The sequence below is a fragment of the Ranitomeya variabilis genome, chromosome 2 (assembly GCF_051348905.1).
Source record: "Ranitomeya variabilis isolate aRanVar5 chromosome 2, aRanVar5.hap1, whole genome shotgun sequence".
Lineage (NCBI taxonomy): Eukaryota > Metazoa > Chordata > Amphibia > Anura > Dendrobatidae > Ranitomeya > Ranitomeya variabilis.
In genome coordinates this window covers 631,649,493-631,674,597 of record NC_135233.1, presented here as the reverse complement: position 1 = coordinate 631,674,597, position 25,105 = coordinate 631,649,493, and the positions used below count along the sequence as shown (strand labels likewise).

Here is a 25,105-nt window from a genome sequence, read left to right as displayed (position 1 = left end):
TCTGATAATAGGCATGGAATGTATTGTAAATAGTATCTGGATGTGCTGATACTTATCCTGTAGACTCTTTTATAGAGGATATAGTATTGAGTGATTCTCTCATTCTAAAGGTACCTTCACACTGAACAACTTAACAACGAAAACGATAGCGATCCGTGACGTTGCAGCGTCCTGGATAGCGATATTGTTGTGTTTGACACGCAGCAGCGATCAGGATCCTGCTGTGATATCGTTGGTCGGAGCTAGAAGGTCAGCACCTTATTTAGTCGCTGGATCACCCGCTGACATCGCTGGATCGGTGTGTGTGACACCGATCCAGCGATGTCTTCACTGGTAACCAGGGTAAACATCGGGTTACTAAGCGCAGGGCCGCGCTTAGTAACCCGATATTTACCTTGGTTACCATTGTAAATGTAAAAAAAAAAAAAACACTACATACTCACCTTCTGATGTCTGTCGCGTCCCCCGGCATCCGCTTCCCTGCACTGTGTCAGCGCCGGCCGGCCGTAAAGCAGAGCACAGCAGTGACGTCACCGCTCTGCTTTAGGGCTGGCGCTTACACAGTGCAGGGAAGCGGACGCCGGGGGACGTGACAGACACCGGAATGTAAGTATGTAGTGTTTGGTTTTTTTTACATTTACACTGGTAACCAGGGCAAACATCGGGTTACTAAGCGCGGCCCTGCGCTTAGTAACCCGATGTTTACCCTGGTTACCCGGGGACTTTGGCATCGTTGGTCGCTGGAGAGCTGTCTGTGTGACAGCTCTCCAGCAACCACACAACGACGAGACAGCGACGCTGCAGCGATCGGCATCGTTGTCTATATCGCTGCAGCGTCGCTTAATGTGACGGTACCTTAAGTTTTCACGCTAACATTCTATTGGGTTTATTAGCCTGTTTATAAAATGTAGCTTTAGTCCATGTCAGGGCTCTCTTGGTTCTTGTGGTAAGGGTAGCGTCTAATTGTAGTTTAATGTCCTGTATTTGTTTAGTTAAATAAAGGAAAGTGGAAATTTGGTTTGCCAACTCTAGTTCTAAAAGTTTATTTTCCAAACTCGCTTGTAATTCGGATCTCTTTTTTTTTCTTATTAGCAGCCAGCTTGATCAGATAACCAGTCATGTATTTTTTATGAGCTAACCAGACCATCCCTGGTCGAGGAGTCCGTAGTGATATTGGTTTAAAAAATGTTTTTTATGTCCTCTTTAATTTGATTATTGACAGTAGGATCTGTCAATAAGGACTCATTTAATCTCCATAGATATAGTCTAGACATGGTTATGTTAAATTTGAAAACCGAAAACAATGCGTCATGGTCAGACCATGAGGGGGGTATATGGCGAGTATATAGAACATTCGGGAGTGAGTTGGCTGTTGTTAAGTGAAGATCTGTTCTGAAGTATGCTTTGTGGGCTGGGGAAAAGTACGTGTAGCCCTTTTTGGATCTATTTATTTCTCTCCATATGTCCACCACATGATTCTCACTCATGAGGCGAAGTATTTTTTTCTTATCTATATTTGTAATGTCAAATCATCTCAAGGCACTACTGTCTAAACCTGGGTTTATTGTAAAGTTAAAATCGCCACATCACATCAGGTGGTGAAATGAAATAGCGATGAGTTTGGCGAATATCAATTTAAAGACAGAGTTGAGTTGATGCAGGGATGTAGCTATTTACAATGCAAATATTTTTGTCCCTGTAGGGATCCCTGTAACAAAATAAATCTACCCTCAGGGTCTGAGTGTGAATTGGTGGGTTGAAATGGAAAACTATTCTTGATAAAAATAACTACTCATCTCGTTTTTGCTCCCAATATATATATAAAAATATATATATAAAAATGAGAGTAAGCAGAGTCCAAATATTTCGGGCATGAGGAGTTGGAAAAATTAGTCTCTTGGAGGCAAATTATTTCAGGTCCCTATTTTTGATAGTCTAGGAAGGCCTTCTTTCATTTCATGGGGGAGTTAAAACCCCGTACATTGTGGGATAAAACTTTCCACATGATTAAACAGATGTGTAATGCTCGGGCATGACCCAACCCTTATAACTTTCCAACTAAAATAGGCTCCAGGGTATAGTTTGTCACAAAATAATTACTTCTGAACAAAGTGGGTGAAATAAATGAAGACATCTCTGTGGGGAAACAATAGGAAGAATGGGGAGGGGGATAGAAAAGGACACATAACAAATTATATACGGTAGTACTAGAACGAAATAAGCAAAATGCTCAATAATCATAGTGAACTGGAGACCCATATTTACAGGGGGATTCAGGTATCACTAAAGTTTGGCAACATGGAATGACCCAGACAGCCAAACCCCAGCTTATGATAAGTCACCGTGCCATTGGGTTTCCAGTGGAATGTTAGAATAACTGACATGGGTAGCAGTAAACGGATCAATTTGGTGATCGTATTAAGAAATTATTTGAATACGGTGAGATTCACCCTCTGTAGCTCTATATAACTCTTGCATAAGGGTACCGTCACACAGTGCCATTTTCATCGCTACGACGGCACGATTCGTGACGTTCTAGCGATATCGTTACAATATCGTTGTGTCTGACACGCTACTGCGATCCGGATCCCCGCTGAGAATCGTACGTCGTAGCAGATCGTTTGAAACTTTCTTTCGTCGTCTAGTGTCCCGCTGTGGCGGCATGATTGCATCGTGTGACACAGGTTGTATACGATGTGCGCACAGTAACCAACGGCTTCTACATCGCAAATACGCATTGAAATTATCGCTCCAGCGCCGTGTATTGCAACGTGTGACTGCAGTCTACGACGCTGGAGCGATAATCATACGACACTGCAACGTCACGAATCGTGCCGTCGTAGCGATGAAAATGGCACTGTGTGACGGTACCCTAACAACCAATTTTGATGTAGAGCTAGCAAACTAGGGATTGAAAACAATTAAACCATAACCAGACTTCAACAGTCCATTCAGATCGTGGACAAACATTCTGAGCCCCTCCAGTGGTTAACAGCCACTAGGCTAGTCCCCAGTCAAGTAATTTGTGCATTCTGGCTCCTGGTGATGGGCGCAGACTTCCACTCTCTGGTTGGTCGCGGTCGTCCTATCAGTGGTGGTTAAGATTCATCTGAGAATAGTATACCAGCTTGGTTAAGGGCTTGTTTGCCATCTTCCAGAGACCAGCATATAAATGTTTTTTTGCTGTGGGAAAAAGAAAGAGCAAAGGGGAAACCCCATCTGAATTTAACTTGTACCGCTTGAAAGGCAGTAGTGACTGGTCTGAGAGCTCTTCTTCTGGAAAGGTTAGCAGGAGCGATATCTGCAAAAAGGCGAACCGAATTTGGGAGGTCTGGTAAAGCAGGGTTCTCTCTTGCGGCACTCAAACTTAAGTTCCTGGCATCCTCATGGTGTAGTTTGAGCACAACATCTCTAGGGAAGTCTTCTGATCTTGGTCTCCCTAAAGTTCTGTGTATTCTGGTTATACATAGCAGAGCTGTGTCCGTTTGAGGAAGTAATGCGATAAAAAGTGCAGTGGCTGTACTCCTCATAGTGTGTTCCCTCAAACAGCAGTACTAGTATGACGAACCGAACGTGTGGCCTCACGCTGAGTGCCACGGCAATCGTGTGCGGGTGTCAGCTGTATGTGACAGCTGGCACCTCGCAGCATGTCCACGATCAAGGGTATTTAACCCCCCTGATGCCGCTGTCAGTAGTGACAGCGACACAGGAGCATCGCACATGGAGGGGGCTCACTGCGCACTTCCATCAGGACAAAATGATGTGATTGCGCTGTCCTGATGGTCTTCATGGAGACCCCCGGCCCCAAGGTGGCCACGGGGTACTTCCGGGTCTTGCAGGGAAGGTGGCTTGTGAGCACCTGCTGAGAGCAGGAACTGGAATGCCTCCTTCCCTGTCTGTCAGATCCTCATCTGACACTCTGTAGTGATGTCCCATCCTGGGACAATGTAAAAAAGTTAAAATAAAAAAATTACAAAGAGTAAAAATATTTTTTTTTAAAATACCTAAATAAAGAAAAAATAAATAAATAAATAAATATGTCTCAAATAAATACATTTATTTATGTAAATTATAAAAAGCAATAAAAGGACACATGTGGTATCCCCGCTTTTGCAACGACCCGCTATAAAACTGTCCCACTAGTAAACCCTTTCAGTGAACGCCGTCTAAAAAAAAAAAAAAAGGCAAAAGACAATGCTTTGTCATCATACTGCCGGAAAAAAAAGTGCAATAAAGCGCAATCAAAAAGACGGATGTAAATAAATCTTGTCCCGCATAAAACAAGCCGCCATGCAGCTCCGTCCATAGAAAAATAAAAAAAGTTATAGCTCTCAGAATAAAGCAATGCAAAAATAATAATTTTTTCTATAAAATAGTTTTTATTGTATAAAAGTGCCAAAACATAAAAAAAAGATAAATGAGGTATCACTGTAATTGTACTAACCCGAAGAATAAAACTGCTTTATCAATTTTACCACACGCGGAACAGTATAAAAAAAACAAACAAAAAGCAATTTCTGAATTGCTGGTTTTTGTTCATTCTGTCTCCCAAAAATCAGAATAGAAAGCGATCAAAAAAATGCTGTCATGTGCCCGAAAATGGTACCAATAAATACGTCAGCTCGTCCCGCAAAAAAACAAGCCCTCACTGGACTCTGTGGGCCAAAATATGGAAAAATTGTAGCTCTCAAAATATGGTGATGCAAAACTAGTTTTCGCAATAAAAAGTGTCTTTTAGTGTGTGACAGCAACCAAATATAAAAATTCGATAAAAATCTGTTATCGCTGTAATCGCACCGACCCAAAGAATAAAGTTGCCTAATCACTTATTCCGGTACGACATAAAAAATAAATAAAACCAATTTTTCACCTGCTGTTGATTTTTCCATTTTGACTCCCAAAGATCAGCGCACATTTATCCTGCGCTCTGCGCTGAGTGCTTGCAACGGGGTTTCTGTGTAAATTTCTGAAATAAATGATTCAGACAGAACCCCTGGCAGAAAATTCTCTATAATGAGGTGAATGGAGGTACTGTGGACGCCATAGCACATGTGGTATTTCCTGATGAAGAAGTCATTTAGACTTTGAAACGCGTTGAATAAACCACCATTCCTTATGTGAAACACGTCTGGAGCTACATTATTCAGCAGCGTGGACCATATCCACAGCAATTCCCTGGTTTATCTAAAAATTTCTGTGAAGCACTTGAAGGGTTAATAAACTTCTTGCATGTGGTTTTGAGTACCTTGAGAGGGTGCAATTTTTAGAATGGTGTCACTTTTGTTATTTTCTGTCATACAGGCTCCTCAAAGTCACTTCAAATGTGAGGTGGTCCCTAAAAAATGGTTTTGCGAATTTTGTTGTAAAAATGAGAAATCGCTGGTCAACTTTTAACGCTTATAACTTCCTAACAAAAAAAATGCTTCCAAAATTGTGCTGATGTACAGTAGACATGTGGGAAATGTTATTTCTTAACTATTTTGTGCGATATAACTCTCTGATTATAGGGCATAAAAATTAAAGTTTGAAAATTGCTAAATTTTCACCAAATTTTCTTTTTTTTCACAAATAAATACAAGAAATAATCAAAGGAATGTTATCACTAACATAAAATACAATATGTCACGAGAAAACAGTCTCAGAATCACTGAGATCCGTTGAAGCGTTCCAGAGTTATGACCTCATAAAGTGACAGTGGTCAGAATTGTAAAAATTGGCCTGGTCAGGAAGGTGAAAACAGGCTTTGGGGTGAAGGGGTTAAAAGTGGAAAATATCAAAACTTTTTTAATTGTAAAAACATGTGAAAAATTATAAAAGTTTTTTTTTTATTAAAACATTGATACTTTACATTTTTGCAATTTTTGAAAAAGCTTTTTTGATGGCACTTTGCCTTTTTTAAAATCGCAGGCAAAACAAATAGGATATATGGAGACTGGCCTTGGGGACGGAGTCAGCATGCCGGATTACCCAAAGTTCTGGACTAGCCGCTCGAGGGGAGCCTTCAACAAACAACAATCAATGCATGTTAACATGGCACACTCTCCAGGGACAATGCATCAAAATGGGCAGGGAATTCGTGAGCTCCAAGAAAAACTGAAGCCCATTAGCAAAAAGGTCAGACTGTTGAGAGGATACCATGTGACCTGACCTGATGGTTCTGGGAGTGGCGTATCTTATCTATGGTCTAAGATACCACAAACAAAGGACTCCTACTGGCTGAAGAAGCCTATACAGTGTGACCCACCAGCATTCCCCGTTGCTAATTAAAAAACAATAGCTGAGTGAGGCAGTCACCCCTGCCACTAGAAATAGAAGAGAAGGTTGCAATCATACACAAAAAGGGAGCTAATCTCCAGCATGAAAAGATGGAGCAAGTCTACCTGGATTGCTATAGAGATGAGCTGAACTGAATGGTCTCTTTCGTAGAAAAAGATTTTCGGTGGAAGTTAGAGAACCGCATAGGAGTCTTGCGACTTCGCCAAACTGAGATGTCTCTGCTGATAGGTCTGACTCACCTTGAATGAGGTCAGAGACACACTGATTCATGCCTGCAGATTAATCTATACAGCAGTATATGCTAGATGTTGACTCACCCTGTATAGGAGCCAGAGTGCAAACTGGATTCCATGCACGACCAGCCCTACGAGAGGCCTCGCTTGTTGTGCTGATGTGCTGAGAAAAATGATCAGAGTACTGTCTGTGCGATCTGCAATACTGAGGATCCCAGTTAGATTGGCTGACTCAACTATGAAGTGGCAATTGCCCTGGAAGGTGGTCAGTCTCATCCGGATCAGTGACGTGCTACCTTCAGCTGAGGAGACTGAGCCCGGTGGTTACGGGTGTGCGGTTATGTGCAGAATGACTTGGAGTGGAGCTTTGGAGGAAAACATAGGCCCCAGAAGGCTTAGAGCCAGGGTGGTAAGTGCACGAAAAAGATCCCACTCAGCGATGATTGGCACAGAACACCTCCTAGCTCAATCTCTTCCATCTTCTGAGGTGGTGGTTTGACAGTCTCATTGTGGGTGTGTTTGCAAGTCTGCACAGCACAAATCATGGATAGTGCTTTTATCTGCTGGTGGCAGAATAAAAAACAACTGTTTTTGTGGACGGTCTGCAAACTTACATACGATTGGCAACTCAATGCCCCAGCTTTCATTTCACCAGAGCATGTTCAGAAATGAATGAGGGCAATCATAACCTTACGCACAGAAGAAAGTAGTGCTGTGCGTAAGTTTATTCAACTCCCATATTCGACAAAAAAAGAACCGGGATAGTGGATAGCCTTTATGTGCACAAGGTCATTCAGAGAAACACTGGACTGATGGCCAATTTATAACTTTAGCTGCAGCAAAAAGCAGTAGCTATGGATTGAAGAAGAGGCATGACACAGGATTTCTGGCAGATGTCAAAGTAGTATTGTGCATAGCGCATTCATGAGCAGCTATCCAAAACAGGATGTCGGTTAGTTTGGAGGAAAATCTACATTGGGCGACGATGTATTCCTGATAGGCAACAGCCAATGACTCCTGTGCACTACATTTTTTTGTTTCTGACACTATTTTGCCAGATTAATGAATGGGGTGTGCACCTTAATGATGTACTAGGCACCCTGGCTGGTCAATGACACTGCACCATTGTTAATAAATCTCTACTTTTCACCTAATTGGGTCACATCACATGATCTGAAGAGCAGTACCTTATTCGGGTGGTGTGCACCATAGAAAAAAAGAAAAATTCATTTTCTCTGATATTTTTACAGTACTATGACATAAAAAGTTAGCTCTCCTTGCCTAGTCGTCTAAGATCGTGTTAAATTTCACAAAAATCAGGGAGCTTGCTCATACAGTTCAAAGTGTAGAAGGAAGAGAAGTGTGAGGGACTTATTTGCGTGATAATTTCCTACTAAATAATTACAATTTCTATGTGCTCCATAATATGGACTGTAGTTTCTACTGGGTTAATCATACCTCAGCTACTTCATGCTGAAACGTCAGAGTCATTTGAGTCCTGCCATATCTGAATGGACCGGTTTTGTTGGCCATTTCTTCTAACCACTTGATGATTAGAGGTGTTGAGACACTAAAAGGCAGATTTCCAATAATATGTATATTTGGTGGATCTGAAAAAGAAATAATGCGTTAAAACACATTCTTACTCTCTTTTTATGAGGTGTTTAAACCTGCCAGGAAAACAGTGAAGGGGCGTCTCAGGGGTCATAACTGGTAGTATGCAGAACTGGGAGTGGACTTTTTAGCTATAGCTGATAGATGTGAGGAAAGCTATGGAAACAGATAAGCACGACTGAGCTACACCGTTTCATTAACACCCATAGAAGTGAGTTACAGAAACCACAAAGCCCAGCAAGCTACGGCGTTTTGTACTTTCTATTTCCTTGGGGGTTACAGGAAGAACACAACGAAGCCGCCCTCCTGCGCCCGGTTACTGGGCACTGCCATTCTCCTCTCCACCATGAACAGCTGAGATGGAGGGGGATAATCCTTTCACCAGACATCTGGAAGTCTTCACACATTTAGATGACCGTTACAGACTATCGAAATTCGTGAAAAATCACTTCATTATTTACGATATGCAAAATCACCCGACTTGCTGTGTGATGTATCTAGACAGCGTTACTATTTCTTTGCTGCTTTCTTATACTATGTGCTAGTTCTGAAAGAATTACCGCTAAATGTTATAGTGTGGTATTGTTAGAAATTTACATTAATAATGCACACATTATTTGCATTCACTCTAACACCAAAGCAAAAATGGCATTTCTAAAAATAATGTTTGCTTACCATCTTCCCATGTTTTCTGCAAATGCTTGGGAAATGCTCTGTCCAGCTTGTATGTGAGAATATCCCCATGAGCAATGCGCACTTTCCCCATAGATGCTTCATTTAACATCTGTAAAATGAGCAATCACAGTAAATATAATAAATATAACAGCCTTCTGTATAGCTCAAGTCCACAGTCAGATGCTGTGGCCGCGCACATGTATTTATAATGCTTTGCTTACATAGCACCATCACTGTCATCGCTGTCCCCATTGGGGCTCGCAGTCTAGATTCCCTATCAGTATGTCTTTTGAGTGTGGGAGGAAGCCACGCAAACACAGAACATACTAACTCCTTGCAGGTGTTGTCCTTTGAACCCGGTACTCCAGCGCTGCAAAGCAACAGTGCTAACCGCTGAGCCACCGAGCTGCCATCTTGGTTACTGTTGCTTTAACAGACACAATGTGTTTGATGGTTTCAACACTCATGAGGGATGATTTTTGAACATTACAAAATGGAACATAAAACAAGAATAAGTTGACTCTTTTTTTTAGATCAGACCAAAACTGTGATTTCTAACAGCCCCCACACTCAGTGCTCAGACTCTTCCCCCAGAACCTGTCTCTTTGTCTTTATCTTTCCATCTCAAGACTGGAGTCTCCACAGGCTTTTTTACTGCCTCACCTCACAGGCCACTGTATAGTGTTCATTTTTGCCTTTTTTTCCCTCAATTTAAAATGTGTGCGATCTACTTTATGTAAAGAGGCTGTCTACTACTTCCCATTCTGAATGTTTACCCCTTATACTCACCTCCAGTGTCGGGTTCCCAGGGCTCACGCGCAGTTGTTAGGTCACGTGAGCCCTGCGATGGTCGGAAGTCTTGATTGGCATAACTGGGCTGCCATATCCCAAAATCTGTCATTTTTTCAAACTCCCTATAGTCTAATAACCCCTGTAAAGAATCCCAGCCATGCCTCCAGGGACTTTTACATGATTGTGTCTCTCTGCTCAGTGCTGACCGTGTGACCACTGTACACTACATTTCTCATGGCCGCCCTGTCCTCAGCCATGTAGTTAGCTGACCGCTCTGCGATGTGCCATAGGCCCCCTGTGCAGAGCTGACCTCAGGCGACAGCTGCTTTTTTGCCGATGGCACCAAGCTTTCTGTGACCATTAATCCTGAGGTTACCAACGTTGTGGTGTGGATTGTAAACTCGTGAGCACATTAGTAAGAACTGTACTTGGAAAAGTCTAAAATGCACGGTGTGGGCAGATTCTATCATTCCCAGACTTGCGCTTGTAGCTGGAAATCCAACATATTTATCTCTTGCACTAGACAATTGGCAGGACGATTATTAAGGAAACTTATCTGCATATCTAACATGACATTTCCAACATTAATATGTCCGTCTTTCCGCCAAGTAGAAAGAAATGTACAATGGCTAAAATATTACTATTAGCATAAAAAGCCGCCTCACTGTGCTGTGGAAATGATTCTAATTTCGCAGAAATCTCAGATAATTGTAACCTATCTCCCATTGTAATTTACTTTTCCATTGCACATTGCTTTTCTATTCCTAGTCCTGTCGTGCTGCGTGAGCTCTGCATTATACACTTAGAACGGCAAGTATTTTGCTCGTAAAGGGTGAATCACTCGCCTGATTGTTTCTCCTTCATAACATTTCTTTTCTGATGTACATGTTCTACAGAAAGGCAGCACTTTACATTTAATCCCGACATTTAAATATCTTGGCAAAGCCCACAGGTTAACCGCATACTTGCTGGTGCAGTACTCTTATGTAATGTTGGGCAATGGAAATCTCAGAAACTGTTATACATCTGTCGCTTCCAACTCTTCTAATAACCCAGTTTTAAGCTGAACCTTGTTTCATTATCTGCAATTATACTTGACAGCAGCATATAACATACTGGCAGCTGAAAAGGATGAAATTGTTGTAGCTATAAAATTTGGTAGCCGACATAAAATACCAACTGTTAGTAGTGGCTAGAATTTCTCCCATTTGGTAGAATGCATATTTGACTTTAAGGGGTATTCTCAAGTTTGAAACGTATCCCCTATCCACTGTATCACTCATTTAGCATCAAATTTTGTTATTTTCAAAAAGTATAATAAGAGAAAAAACACCACAAAAATGTTAAGGTAATTTATCCGAGGAGGACAATACCCTACATAGAGTGGTATAATACTGTGGGGATGCATGTCACAAAGGAAGAAGCGCCAATTGGAGTACAACAGTGAGGGCTCATTCACACATCAGATGCTCACGCAGCAGTGTTATCCGTTTTTTTCACAAATAGCACACGTACACAGCTGTGTTAGTCTATGGGGCTGTTCATGTCAGTGATTATTTTTGTGGATTGATTAGTCTCTGCAAAATTGCAGACTCTATACATTGTTAATGTGGTGTATAGAGGCCTATTTCCAACAACCATCACTCCAGTGTTCTTATGGTACTTTGTGTTTGCTATCTGTGTAAGAGGGCTAATGGATGGTTAGAAAACCATTGTGCAAGTATGTCAGTACAGCTGAAAACAGTTTGGCTGATTAGAGAACCTACAAACCTGACCTTCCTTTGAGCTGGTTGACAATCTGGAGCATTACATTTGTTGGTTCCATTAAACTCTCAAAATGGCCAGAAAAAAAGAACTTTCATGTGAAACTCGACAGTCTAGTCTTGTTCTTAGAAATGAAGGCTATTCAATGCGAGAAGTTGCCAAGAAACTGAAGATTTCCTACAACGGTGTGTACTACTCCCTTCAGAGGAGAGCACAAACAGGCTCTAACCAGAGTAGAAAGAGAAGTGGGAGGCCCCGCTGCACAACTGAGCAACAAGACAAGTACATTAGAGTCTGTAATTTGATAAATTGACGCCTCACAGGTCCTTAACTGGCAGCTTCATTAAATAGTACACGGAAAATGCCAGTGTCAACGTCTACAGTAAAGAGGTGACTCCGGGATGCTGGCCTTCAGGGCAGAGTGGCAAAGAAAAAGCCATATCTGAGACTGGCTAATAAAAGGAAAAGATTAATATGGGCAAAAGAACACAGACATGGGACAGAGGAAGATTGGAAATAATAATAATAATAATTTTTATTTATATAGCGCCAACATATTCTGCAGCGCTTTACAACTTATAGAGGGGACTTGTACAGACAATAGACATAACAGCATAACAGAAATCACAGTTCAAAACAGATACCAGGAGGAATGAGGGCCCTGCTTGCAAGCTTACAAACTATGAGGAAAAGGGGAGACACGAGAGGTGGATGGTAACAATTGCTTTAGTTATTTGGACCAGCCATAGTGTAAGGCTCGGGTGTTCATGTAAAGCTGCATGAACCAGTTAACTGCCTAAGTATGTAACAGTACAGACACAGAGGCTATGAACTGCATAAAGTGTGTGAGAACATGATGCGAGGAACCATTATTTTTTATTTTTTCTATTAGGCCACACAGGGATAGTTAGGTTAATGCATTGAGGCGGTAGGCCAGTCTGAACATATGAGTTTTTAGGGCACGCTTAAAACTGTGGGGATTGGGGATTAATCGTATTAACCTGGGTAGTGCATTCCAAAGAATCGGCGCAGCACGTGTAAAGTCTTGGAGACGGGAGTGGGAGGTTCTGATTATTGAGGATGCTAACCTGAGGTCATTAGCGGAGCGGAGGGCACGGGTAGGGTGGTAGACTGAGACCAGAGAGGAGATGTAGGGTGGTGCTGAGCCATGGAGTGCTTTGTGGATGAGGGTAGTAGTTTTGTACTGGATTCTGGAGTGGATGGGTAGCCAGTGTAATGACTGGCACAAGGTAGAGGCATCAGTGTAACGGTTGGTGAGGAATATGATCCTGGCTGCAGCATTCAGGACAGGTTGGAGCGGGGAGAGTTTGGTAAGAGGGAGGCCGATTAGTAGAGAGTTACAATAGTCCAGACGAGAATGAATAAGTGAGACAGTAAGAGTTTTTGCAGAGTCGAAAGTAAGAAAAGGGCGAATTCTAGAAATGTTTTTGAGATGCAGATAAGAGCGAGCCAGTGAGAGCCAGTGATCGGATGTGGGGGGTAAATGAAAGCTCGGAATCAAGGATGACCCCAAGGCAGCGGGCATGTTGCTTTGGAGTAATGGTGGAACCGCACACGGAGATGGCAATGTCAGGCAAAGGTAAGTTAGTAGAGGGAGAGAACACAAGGAGTTCAGTTTTTGACAGGTTCAGTTTCAGATAGAGGGAGGACATGATGTTAGAGACAGCGGTAAGACAATCACTGGTGTTTTCTAAAAAGGCAGGCGTGATAACAGGAGAATTGTATAATTGGGTGTCATCAGCATAGAGATGGTACTGGAAACCAAATCTACTGATTGTTTGTCCAATAGGGGCTGTATACAAAGAGAAGAGGAGGGGGCCTAGGACTGATCCTTGAGGAACCCCAACAGTAAGGGGAAGGTGAGAGGAGGAGGAACCAGCAAAACATACAGTGAAGGATCGGTCAGAGAGATAGGAGGAGAACCAAGAGAGAACGGTGTCCTTGAGGCTGATGGAGCGGAGCATAGTGAGGAGGAGCTGATGATCCACAGTATCGAATGCTGCAGAGAGATCCAAGAGAATTAGCATGGAGTAGTGACCATTAGATTTAGCTGTTAGTAGGTCATTAGAGACTTTAGTGAGGGCAGTTTCAGTAGAGTGTAAAGAGCGGAAGCCAGATTGAAGAAGGTCGAGAAGAGAGTTATATGAGAGATAGCGGATAAGACGGGAGTGGACCAGGCGTTCGAGGAGTTTAGAGATGAAGGGAAGATTAGAGACAGGTCTATAATTAGCGGCATAATTTTGGTCGAGGGAGGGTTTTTTAAGTAATGGATGTATGATGGCATGCTTAAATGAGGAGGGAAAAATACCGGAAGTGAGGGAAAGGTTGAATATTTTTGTTAGGTGAGAGGTGACAGCCGGGGAAAGGGACTGGAGGAGATGTGACGGAATGGGGTCACTGGTTCAAGTGGTCGGGCGAGAAGATGCAAGGAGCCTGCTTACTTCTTCTTCTGTAACTGGTTCAAAGTCAGAGAGTGAACTAGATGCAGTGGAGGAGGGAGGACAGTGCATGGTATGAAGAGATTGGGAGATGATTTCCTGTCGAATGTGGTCAATTTTTTCTTTGAAGTAATTGGCCAGATCGTCAGCGCGGAGATCTGTGGTTGGGGCCTGCTCTCTTGGGTTGAGTAGGGACTGGAAAGTGTCAAAGAGAAGTTTAGGGTTATTTGACAGTGAGGTGATGAGGGTGTTGAAATAGGTTTGTTTGGAGAGGTGAAGGGCAGAGTTGTATGTTTTTAGCATGAACTTATAATGGAGGAAATCTTTAGGTAGATTAGATTTTCTCCACAGACGTTCAGCGCACCTGGAGCACTGCTGCAGGAAACGTGTTTGCAGCGTGTGCCACGGTTGTCGCCATCTGTGCCGAGTTATTATATGTATATGAGGTGCAGCTTCATCCAGGGCACTTTGCAGGGTTTCATTGTAATGCTTCAGAGCAGAATCAGGACATGAGATGGAGAAGATTGGGGCCAAAGAGGACTGCAAGGAAAAAAGTGTTATGGACAGATGAATCCAAGTTTGAGGTGTTTGGATCACACAGAAGAACATTTGTGAGACATAGAGCAACTGAAAAGATGTTGGAAGAGTGCCTGACGCCATCTGTCAAGCATGGTGGAGGTAATGTGATGGTCTGGGGTTGCTTTGGTGCTGGTAAAGTGGGAGATTTGTACAAGGTAAATGGGATTTTGAATAAGGAAGGCTATCACTCCATTTTGCAATGCCATGCCATACCCTGTGGACAGTGCTTGATTGGAGCCAATTTCATCCTACAACAAGACAATGACCCAAAGCACACCTCCAAATTATGCAAGAACTATTCAGCTTCAGCTGTACCTGTTCACAACAATGGGGTTTCGTGCCCTGCCGGACATTATAACTAAAAGCTTCAAAATTGCAAAAAATGTTTCAAATTTCAAATAATTTCATAAATAAATGCAAACAATATCGAACAAAATGTATAACTAAAATAAAGTACAGTGTGTCGCGAAATAATGTCAGAATCACTTGGATATATAGAATAATTACAAAGTTATTATCACATAAAATGACAAATGGTGCTCTGTTAGGAAGGTGAAAACTGGCTGCAATGAGAAGGGGTTAAAGAATATTGATGACCTTAGGATAGGTCATCAATATCCGATCAATAGGGGTCTGCTCATTCATCTATTAAAGCTATGGCCAGATAGAAATACTGAACAGAGCTGTGTAGCACAGCTTCATTCAATTCAATGAAGCAAAGAGCTGCACATCAGTTCCTACCCAAATAAAGGAGCTGATCTACAGTTCTTGGCACAGGTTGCCACACATTCAACATAGCTATGCTGTTCAGCTTTGTACAATGTTTACATCTCTTCATCAGTGGAGTTAATAACAGAAGCTTGGTGGGCATGTGCGGTTTTGGACCCTCACTGGTCAGATTTTAAGCACTATCCTAAGGATTTAACTTAAGTTAAACAATGGGTCAATTGCTGATGACATGTTGACTTTAAGGCATTTTTGCAGTACTTTCTCATACTTTGATTAGAAAGTCCCCCCAATTTAAATAATAATGTAAGTGTTTCTCCAAGAACAAGAGCACAAAGGGCAATAATGTATTTTAAAAGTGAAATGAGGGGTTGAGGGGGATGCCCACCTGACTGAGTTGTGTATGTCACAACTACAATGAACGCCCATAGATTATTCAGCTGCTGCCATCAAGTCTGTGTCACGATTGTATTCTAGGGTATCCTGGGACCAGGGGTTCCTTCCCTGTCCCTAACGATAGGGGCGCACTAGCTCTCCCTGTCCCCTGAATTCCAACTGATGGTGAAGACATTGGGGTCACGTACTTTGCCTTAGCTCCTGAATCCACCCTCAGTCTGTACCCTTTCCCCACCCAAGTAAGAGGAGAGCAGTAGCGTAGCATATCATATACACCAACCAGACTAACAAGGTAATACAAACAGGGATGAAGGAAAATACCAAACATACAAATATACTCACACAAACAATAGAGGTATACACGGGGGAGTGACGGATGGGGTAAAACCAAAGTAGGAGAAGGAGGGGAATTAGTACACAACCAAAACCTAGCAAAAGTCTCACATAAATCCACCAAACGCCTTCTCAAACAACAACAACAAACCACCATCTCCGAAACATGCAGCATGAAGCTAGCTATGGCGATGAGTGCTTGCCAGGCCCCAGAATATATAGGAGAAGAGAGTGGCCAACAGTGAACAGCTGAGGCCTTAATACAGTAAAGCTTCCAAGAGCTCTGAACTGGGCAGATTAACCCCTGCACTGCAAAAAGAAACTTGCACCCTTTAGTGTGAAGGTGAAGTGCTTCTAAACAGTGCAGGAGTAGGAGAAATCAGATGCTGTGGTATTCTGGCTCCTCTCTGTCGTAGTAAACCCGTGACAGTCTGCAGATAAAAGAGGATATTCTTCTGTATGTCGATTGAGGAGAAGTAGGAGATAGACGTTCTGGTAGTCCAAGCTGTTGTGAAAAAGGAGTAGTTCCACGTGTGTGGCAATACTTCAAGTAGCTTTTAGTAACGCGTTTCAGGTTCTTACCCAACCATGTCTCAGAACTTTAATATACATCTGGTTCAGTTTTGATAAAGAATTCAGTATGAACCTGAAACGCATTCATAAAATATACTTTAAGAATTATCATATATGAAACTACTCATTTTTCACAGTAGCGTGGTCTACTAGAATGTCTATCTCCTACTTCTTAACTAACAGAGGCACTGTATCGTAAGCATACATACCTCCATGAGCCAAGGAAAGAGCTGGGCAACCAGAAGAAATCTTCTCCTTGACTGCCTGAGCACAATGCATTTTTTAAACAGCCATCCATGCACACAGTCAGCTGAGAATTTATTTCTTCTCCTGTCAGAACCTTTCTCTGGTAGCTTCAGTATGTGTGCTTCCGATACAGCTACTCTGCAGCCCGTCCTGTCATATGACTACTGTTCTCTGAATTAGATGACAAGGGCCATTTCATTACATTGTTGGATAACCCCTTTATGGGCCATGCCGTTAATATCCATTCACAAGTCTGAGAAATGAGAGGCTGCCTTGATAACTACCATGCAATACAAAGGGTGAAATGTACGGAAGCAAAATTGCATATGCATTTTCATGTCACTGCAGAAAGACTTAGGCCTCTTTCATACTTCCGCTTTTTACAATCAGAATCACAATAGTAACACCTTCGGGATAATGTAGGATTTTTTGGTAATACTAAAACATATACTGTAATATTATATTAAGGACACCCGGTGTACTACAAAGAGAATGAGTAAATTACTACTCGTAAAGTGAAAAGAACCAACACCATGGAAGACCATGAAATTCCAGGCAAAAGTAATACCTATTAAAATGCCTTTACTAATACAAATAGCAATAGAAATAATACATTAAAAGTGTGCACACAACATAGCGGAAATTAGCAAAGATTAATATTATACCAGACTTAAAAGCAAAAGCACAGTATGACCAAAGGGTAACTCACTAGACCCCAATGTAATACCTCCTTATAGGCCAACAATAATTGTAATTTTTATAATAATAATGCTAAAAAGTGTAGATAATAATAAAAAAAAACAAATTGTGCCAAAAGTGCAAGAATTGCCACATTAACCCCTTAAGCCCCAAGGGTGGTTTGCACGCGGGCCAATTTTTACAATTCTGACCACTGTCCCTTTATGAGGTTATAACTCTGGAATTCTTCAATGGATCCTGATGATTCTGACATTGTTTTCTCGTGACATATTGTACTTCATGATAGTGGCAAAAAATTTCTTCGATAAGACTTGCGTTTATTTGTGAAAAAAATGGAAATTTGGCGAAAATTTTGAAAATTTCGCAATTTTCCAACTTTGAATTTTTATGCCCTTAAATCACAGAGATATGTCACACAAAATACTTAATAAGTAACATTTCCCACACGTCTACAAAATTTTTTTTTTGTTAGGGAGTTAACTCATAAGGGTAAAAAGTTGACCAGCAATTTCTCATTTTTTCAACACCATTTTTTTTTTAGGGACCACATCTCATTTGAAGTCATTTTGAGGGGTCTATATGATAGAAAATGACCAAGTGTGACACCATTCTAAAAACTGCACCCCTCAAGGTGCTCAAAACCACATTCAAGAAGTTTATTAACCCTTCAGGTGTTCCACAGGAATTTTTCGAATGTTTAAATAAAAATGAACATTTAACTTTTTTTCACACAAAATTTACTTCAGCTCCAATTTGTTTCATTTTACCAAGGGTAACAGGAGAAAATGGACCCCAAAGTTGTTGTACAATTTGTCCTGAGTACGCCGATACCCCATATGTGGGGGTAAACCACTGTTTGGGCGCATGGCAGAGCTCGGAAGGGAAGGAGCGCCATTAGAGCTCGGAAGGGAAGGAGCGCCATTTGACTTTTCAATGCAAAATTGACAGGAATTGAGATGGGACGCCATGTTGCGTTTGGAGAGCCACTGATGTGCCTAAACATTGAAACCCCCCACAAGTGACACCATTTTGGAAAGTAGACCCCCTTAGGAACTTATCTAGATGTGTGGTGAGCACTTTGACCCACCAAGTGCTTCACAGAAGTATATAATGCAGAGCCGTAAAATTAGAAAAGCATATTTTTTTCAAGAAAATGATCTTTTCACCCCCAATTTTTTATTTTCCCAAGGGTAAGAGAAGAAATTGGATACCAAAAGTTGTTGTGCAATTTGTCCTGAGTATGCTGATACCCCATAAGTGGGGGTAAACCACCGTTTGGGCGCATGGAAGAGCTTGGAAGGGAAGGAGCGCCATTTGGAATTCAGACTTAGATGGAATGGTCTGCAGGCGTCACATTGCGTTTGCAGAGCCCCTAATGTACCTAAACAGTAGAAACCCCCCACAAGTGACCCCATATTGGAAACTAGACCCCCCAAGGAACTTATCTAGATGTGTTGTGAGAACTTTGAACCCCCATGTGTTTCACTACAGTTTATAACGCAGAGCCGTGAAACTAAAAAATAATTTTTTTCCCACATAAATTGTTTTTTAGCCCCCCAAATTTTTATTTTTCCAAGGGTAACAGGAGAAATTGGACCCCAAAAGTTGTTGTCCAATTTGTCCTGAGTACGCTGAAACCCCATATGTTGGGGTAAACCCCTGTTTGGGCGCACGGGAGAGCTCGGAAGGGAAGGAGCATGGTTTAACTTTTTCAACGCAGAATTGGCTGGAATTGAGATCAGACGCCATGTCACGTTTGGAGAGCCCCTGATGTGCCTAAACAGTGGAAACGCCCAATTCTAACTGAAACCCTAACCCTAGCCCCAGCCCTAACCCTAGCCCCAACCCTAGCCTTAACCCTAACCCTAGCCTTAACCCTACCCCTAACCCTAGCCTTAACCCTACCCCTAACCCTAGCCCTAACCCTAATCCTAACCCTAGCCCTAACCCTAATGGGAAAATGGAAATAAATACTTTTTTAATTTTATTATTTTTCCCTAACTAAGGGGGTGATGAAGGGGGTTTGATTTACTATTGATAGCGGTTTTTTTAGTGGATTTTTATGATTGACAGACTAAAAGACGCTTTTTATTGCAAAAAATAGTTTTTGAGTCTCCACATTTTGAAAGCTATAATTTTTCCATATTTTGGTCCACAGAGTCATGTGAGGTCTTGTTTTTTGAGGGACGAGTTGACGTTTTTATTTTTTATTTATTGGTATAAATTATTTATTTATTTTTTTTATTTTTTTTTTATTGGTAACATTTTCGGGCACGTGACATTTTTTGATCGCTTTTTATTTCGATTTCTGTGAGGCAGAATGACCAAAAACCAGCTATTCATGAGTTTCTTTTTGGGGGGCGTTTATACCGTTCCGCGTTTGGTAAAATTGATAAAGCAGTTTTATTCTTCGGGTCAGTACGATTACAGCGATACCTCATTTATGTCTTTTTTTATGTTTTGGCGCTTTTATACGATAAAAACTATTTTATAGAAAAAATAGTTATTTTTGCATCGCTTTATTCTGAGGACTATAACTTTTCTATTTTTTCGCTGATAATGCTGTATGGCGGCTCGTTTTTTGCGGGACAAGATGACGTTTTTAGCGGTACCAAGGTTATTTATATTCTTTTTCATCGCGTGTTATTCCAATTTTTGTTCGGAGGTATGATAATAAAGTGCTGTTTTTTGCCTCTCTCTCTCTTTTTTTTTTTTTTTACCGCGTTCACTGAAGGGGTTAACTAGTGGGACAGTTTTATAGGTGGGGTCGTTACGGACGCGGCGATACTAAATATTTTATTGTTGTTTTTTTATTATTATTTAGATAAAGAAATGTGAATATTTTTGTTTTTACTTTATAACATTGCCCTGGGGGGGCATCATGTTATAGGGTCAGATCACTGATCAGCAATCTGACATGCAGGGCTGCAGGCTTACTAGCGTTTGCTCTGAGCGGGCGCTGGTAAGCCACCTCCCTGCAGGACCCGGATGTAGCCCCACGGCCATTTTGGATCCGGGGCCTGCAGGGAGGAGACGCTCGGTACAAGGTGAGAACATCGCCTTGTACCGAGGGTCTCAGGGAAGCCCGCAGGAAGCCCCCTCCCTGCACGATGCTTCCCTGTACCGCCGGAACGCTGCAATCATGTTTGATCGCAGTGTTCCGGGGGTTAATGTGCCAGAGGCGGTCCGTGACCGCTCCTGGCACATAGTGCCGGATGTCAGCTGCGATAGTCAGCTGACACCCGGCCGCGATCGGCATATGACGTACTATCCCGTCACTGGGAATTAAGTCTCAGGTCACCTCGACGGGATAGTACGTCATGGGATTAACGGGTTAAAAGGAAAATGAAATCCTATCACTAGTGATCTCCGCACAGGAGTAAATTGCAAAGTGGCAAAAATAAATAATCAAATTGGTGAAAGTAATCAATAATAAAGTGCCAATGCCCTTTAGGACCCATGTATAATCATGGTCTTTCAAGGGAAAATAAAGTGCAGAGTGTCACAAATTTAAATGTAATTATATCAAAGGTGGTGAGGTAGTAGGATGGCTATATCTTTAACCCCTTTCTGACCTCGGATGGGATAGTACGTCCGAGGTCAGAACCCCCGCTTTGATGCGGGCTCCGGCGGTGAGGCTACATCAAAGCCGGGACATGTCAGCTGTTTTGAACAGCTGACATGTGTCCGCAATAGCAACGGGTGGAATCGCGATCCACCCGCCGCTATTAACTAGTTAAATGCCGCTGTCAAATGCTGACAGCGGCATTTAACCGGCGCTTCCGGCCATCAGGCCGGAAATGAGCGCATCGCCGACCCCGTCACATGATCGGGGGTCAGCGATGCGTCTGCATAGTAACCATAGAGATCCTTGAGACCTCTAAGGTTACTGATGCCGGTTTGCTGTTAGAGCCACCCTGTGGTCGGCGCTCATAGCAAGCGTGTAATTCAGCTACATAGGAGCGATCTGATGATCGCTGCTATGTAGCTGAGCCGATCCAGTTGTGCCAGCTTCTAGCGTCCCATGGAGGCTATTGAAGCATGGCAAAAGTTTAAAAAAAAAAAAGTAAAAAAAAAATGTGAAAAAAATAAAAAAAATATAAAAAAGTTTAAATCGCCCCCAAATTCGCCCCATTCAAAATAAAACAGTAAAAAAAATCAAACCTACACATATTTAGTATTGCCGCGTTCAGAATCGCCCGATCTATCAATAAAAAAAAAGCATTAACTTGATCGCTAAACGACGTAGCGAGAAAAAAATTTGAAACGCCAGAATTACGTTTTTTGGGTCGCAGGGACATTGCATTAAAATGCAGTAACGGGCGGTCAAAAAAATGTATCTGCACAAAAGTGGTATCAATAAAAACGTCAGCTTGGAACGCAAAAAATAAGCCCACAACCGACCCCAGATCATGAAAAATGGAGACGCTACGAGTATCGGAAAATGGCGCAATTTTTTTAAAAATTTTTCCGCAAAGTTTGAAATTTTTTTTCACCACTTAGATAAAAGAGAAGCTGGGAGGGGGTCTTTATATGGTGATCTGATTAGGTATTCATATATATGGCTTCTGACAAGTCACTGATCCCTCACTGACCTGTGCCCTAGTTTACATAATGACTATTATGTATACATAGTGAAGAAATAAAAACCCTTATGCAGGCTGGTGCCACTGGTGCCACCTTGGAGGAGGAAATGTTTTTTTTTCTCTATCAACATGGTGCCGCCTGCGCAGTAGCTGCTATTGACACTGTTTGGTGTCTATGAATTCGTAATGACCTGGAGAATCATAATGGCAGGTCAGTTTTAGCATTTAGTGAACCTAGTAAAAAAGCCAAACAAAAAACAAGTGTGGGATTGCACTTTTTTTTGCTATTTCACCGCACTTGGAATTTTTTTCCCATTTTCTAGTACACGACATGGTAAAACCAATTATGTCTTTCAAAAGTACAACTCGTTCCGCAAAAAATAAGCCCTATCATGGCCATATTGACGGAAAAATAAAAAAGTTATGGCTCTGGGAAGGAGGGGAGCGAAAAACGAACAAGGAAAAACGGAAAATCCCAAGGTCATGAAGGGGTTAAGGTCCGTCTGGTCAATGTGATGTACGCACCCCGACACGCGTTTCGGAAGTATTTTCCTTCGTCAGGGGGTCACCCGCTATGTTGTGTGCACACTTTTAATGTATTATTTCTATTGCTATTTGTATTAATAAAGGCATTTTAATTGGTATTACTTTTGCCTGGAATTTCATGGTCTTCCATGGCGTTGTTGAAAAGACTGATCCTGTGCAGATTGTAAAAAACGGGTGCCGACTGGCAGCGCAGGATCCGTCGCTGAGCAATTTTCCGACGTACACAAAAACATTTCTATGTGCGTTGTCTCCGCCCGACGGACAGCGATTTTACAACGGATCCAGTGCACGACGGATGAAACGGAAGGCCATCCGTCACAATCCATCGCTAATACAAGTCTATGAGAAAAAAGCGGATCCAGCAGAAACATTTCCTAGATCCGTTTTTTTCACAAAACGACGCATTGTGATGTAAAAAGAAAGACGGAAATGTGAAAGGCCTCAATGTAGAAAGCAAACAAGGAGAATATGAGTCCACATACTGCCCATGGTGTATTTTCGGATGGGCAGATGTAATGCACAGAAAAAAATGGACCTATTGAGAAAGACTCACCATTTCTGATAAAGGGGTTGGGAGAAGGGAACATCCCCTTTTCTTTAGCACACACATTCACAAAGACAGGCCAAATCATTTGAATGTTAAAGGGCACCTGTCACCCCGTTTTTTCCGTATGAGATAAAAATACTGTTAAATAGGGCCTGAGCTGTGCATTACAATAGTGTACTTTGTGGACCCCGATTCCCCACCTATGCTGCCGAAATACGTTACCAAAGTAGCCGTTTTCGCCTGTCAATCAGGCTGGTCTGGTCAGATGGGCGTGGTGTCTTCCCCCAGATCTTGCTTATTTTTCCGTTGGTGGCGTAGTGGTTTGCGCATGCCCAAGTCGAGAATCCACTGCACAGGGGAGTGAAAAGAGCGCGATCTGCGCTATTCCCCTGGTGACCGGTGGGGGCGGCCATCTTCCTGTGGCCGCGTGTGCGCAGATGGAGCGCTCTGCTGCCCGGGGCTTCAGGAAAATGGCCGCGGGATGCCGCGCGTGCGCAGATGGAGATCGCGGCGGCCATTTTCCTGAAGCAGAGTTTGCATCTCGGCTTCAGGAAAATGGCCTGATTGACAGGCGAAAACGGCAACTTTGGTAACGTATTTCGGCAGCATAGGTGGGGAATCGGGGTCCACAAAATACACTGTTGTAATGCACAGCTCAGGCCCTATTTAACAGTATTTTTATCTCATACGGAAAAAACGGGGTGACAGGTTCCCTTTAAGTGTAACAGGTAGACTTGGTGATAAAGTATATACCTTAAGTCCAGGAATAAATCTAGTATCCTTTTCAACCACAAGGAGTTCTTCAGCACCTGAATTTAGTATAGCCCTTGTGATACCTCCTGGCCCAGGGCCAACCTCACACACATAAGTATTTTTGATATTTCCAGCTTTCCGTACAATTTTATCTGAAAAACAAGAACTTTCTAAATGAATGTAATATCACATGTAGAAAAACAAACTAAATCATGCCATCTGGAGAATATGAAAACCTCTTTTACTCTAAGAACAACATATCCGAGTATATAACATTTATCAGAAAAGAAGAAAAATTTAAAGAGAACTTGACAGCTGCTACATGCTGCCCAATCCACGGGCAGTATACAGTGGGTACGGAAAGCATTCCGACCCCTTTAAATTTTTCACTCTTTGTTTCATTGCAGCCATTTGATAAACTCAAAAAAGTTCATTTTTTTCTCATTAATGTACACTCTGCACCCCATCATGACTGAAAAAAACAGAAATGTAGAAATTTTTGCAAATTTATTAAAAAAAAGAATAACAAAACATTAAAAGCATTTTACCAAGGAATAACTGTAAAGCACAGACATACATAATCTGATGATCATTAAAAACTAGGATAAATGAATATCGCTGTTAACGGGAATCTGACAGTAAAACTACTCCTGAGCAAGCAGAGATTGTTCAGTATTAAAGGGAACCTGTCGGCAGTAACCTACAGACAGTGTCAGGTCAGCGCCGTTATACTGATTACAATGATACCTTGGTTGATGAAATCCGTTTTGTGGTTCTTCTTTAACCCCTTTCTGCCAGCTGATGGAATAGTGCGTCAGCTGGCAGTATTTTTTTCCATTTTCTGTTACACGACATGGTAAAACCAATAATGTCGTTCAAAAGTACAACTCGTCACGCAAAAAATAAGCCCTCACATGGCCATATTTTCAGTTTTGAGTCCATGATATGCCCATGATGATGTAATCCTGATATTCATAAAAAAAAAAAAAAATCCGTTTGAAAATGGCACCCGTCAGGTCCGAGCAATAGCAGCTACTGCGCAGGCGGCACCATGTTGATAGAGAAAAAAAACATTTCCTCCTCCAAGGTGGCACCACTGGCACCAGCCTGCATAAGGGTTTTTATTTCTTCAATATGTATACATAATAGTCATTATGTAAACTAGGGGGCAGGTCAGTGAGGGATCAGTGACTTGTCAGAAGCCATACATATGAATACCTAATCAGATCACCATATAAAGACCCCCTTGCAGGCCTTCCCTAGGGCACGAGCATATCAGTAACTCAAAACTGAAAATTAATATTAAAC

At 42.0% G+C, this 25,105-nt stretch overlaps 1 protein-coding gene across 4 annotated transcripts in view; it reads right to left on the bottom strand.

Moving 5' to 3' along the window:
* The window catches only part of TFB1M (transcription factor B1, mitochondrial), a 205,884-nt gene that overhangs the window by 141,002 nt on the left and 39,777 nt on the right, over positions 1-25,105 (bottom strand). For all 4 annotated transcript variants that reach the window (XM_077289058.1, XM_077289062.1, XM_077289059.1 and 1 more), the window contains exons 3-5: positions 23,798-23,949; positions 8,799-8,907; positions 7,968-8,119 (exon numbers count right to left, since the gene is read on the bottom strand). In XM_077289058.1, coding sequence (XP_077145173.1) covers positions 7,968-8,119; positions 8,799-8,907; positions 23,798-23,949 — 413 coding nt within the window. The remainder of the gene's footprint in view (positions 1-7,967; positions 8,120-8,798; positions 8,908-23,797; positions 23,950-25,105) is intronic.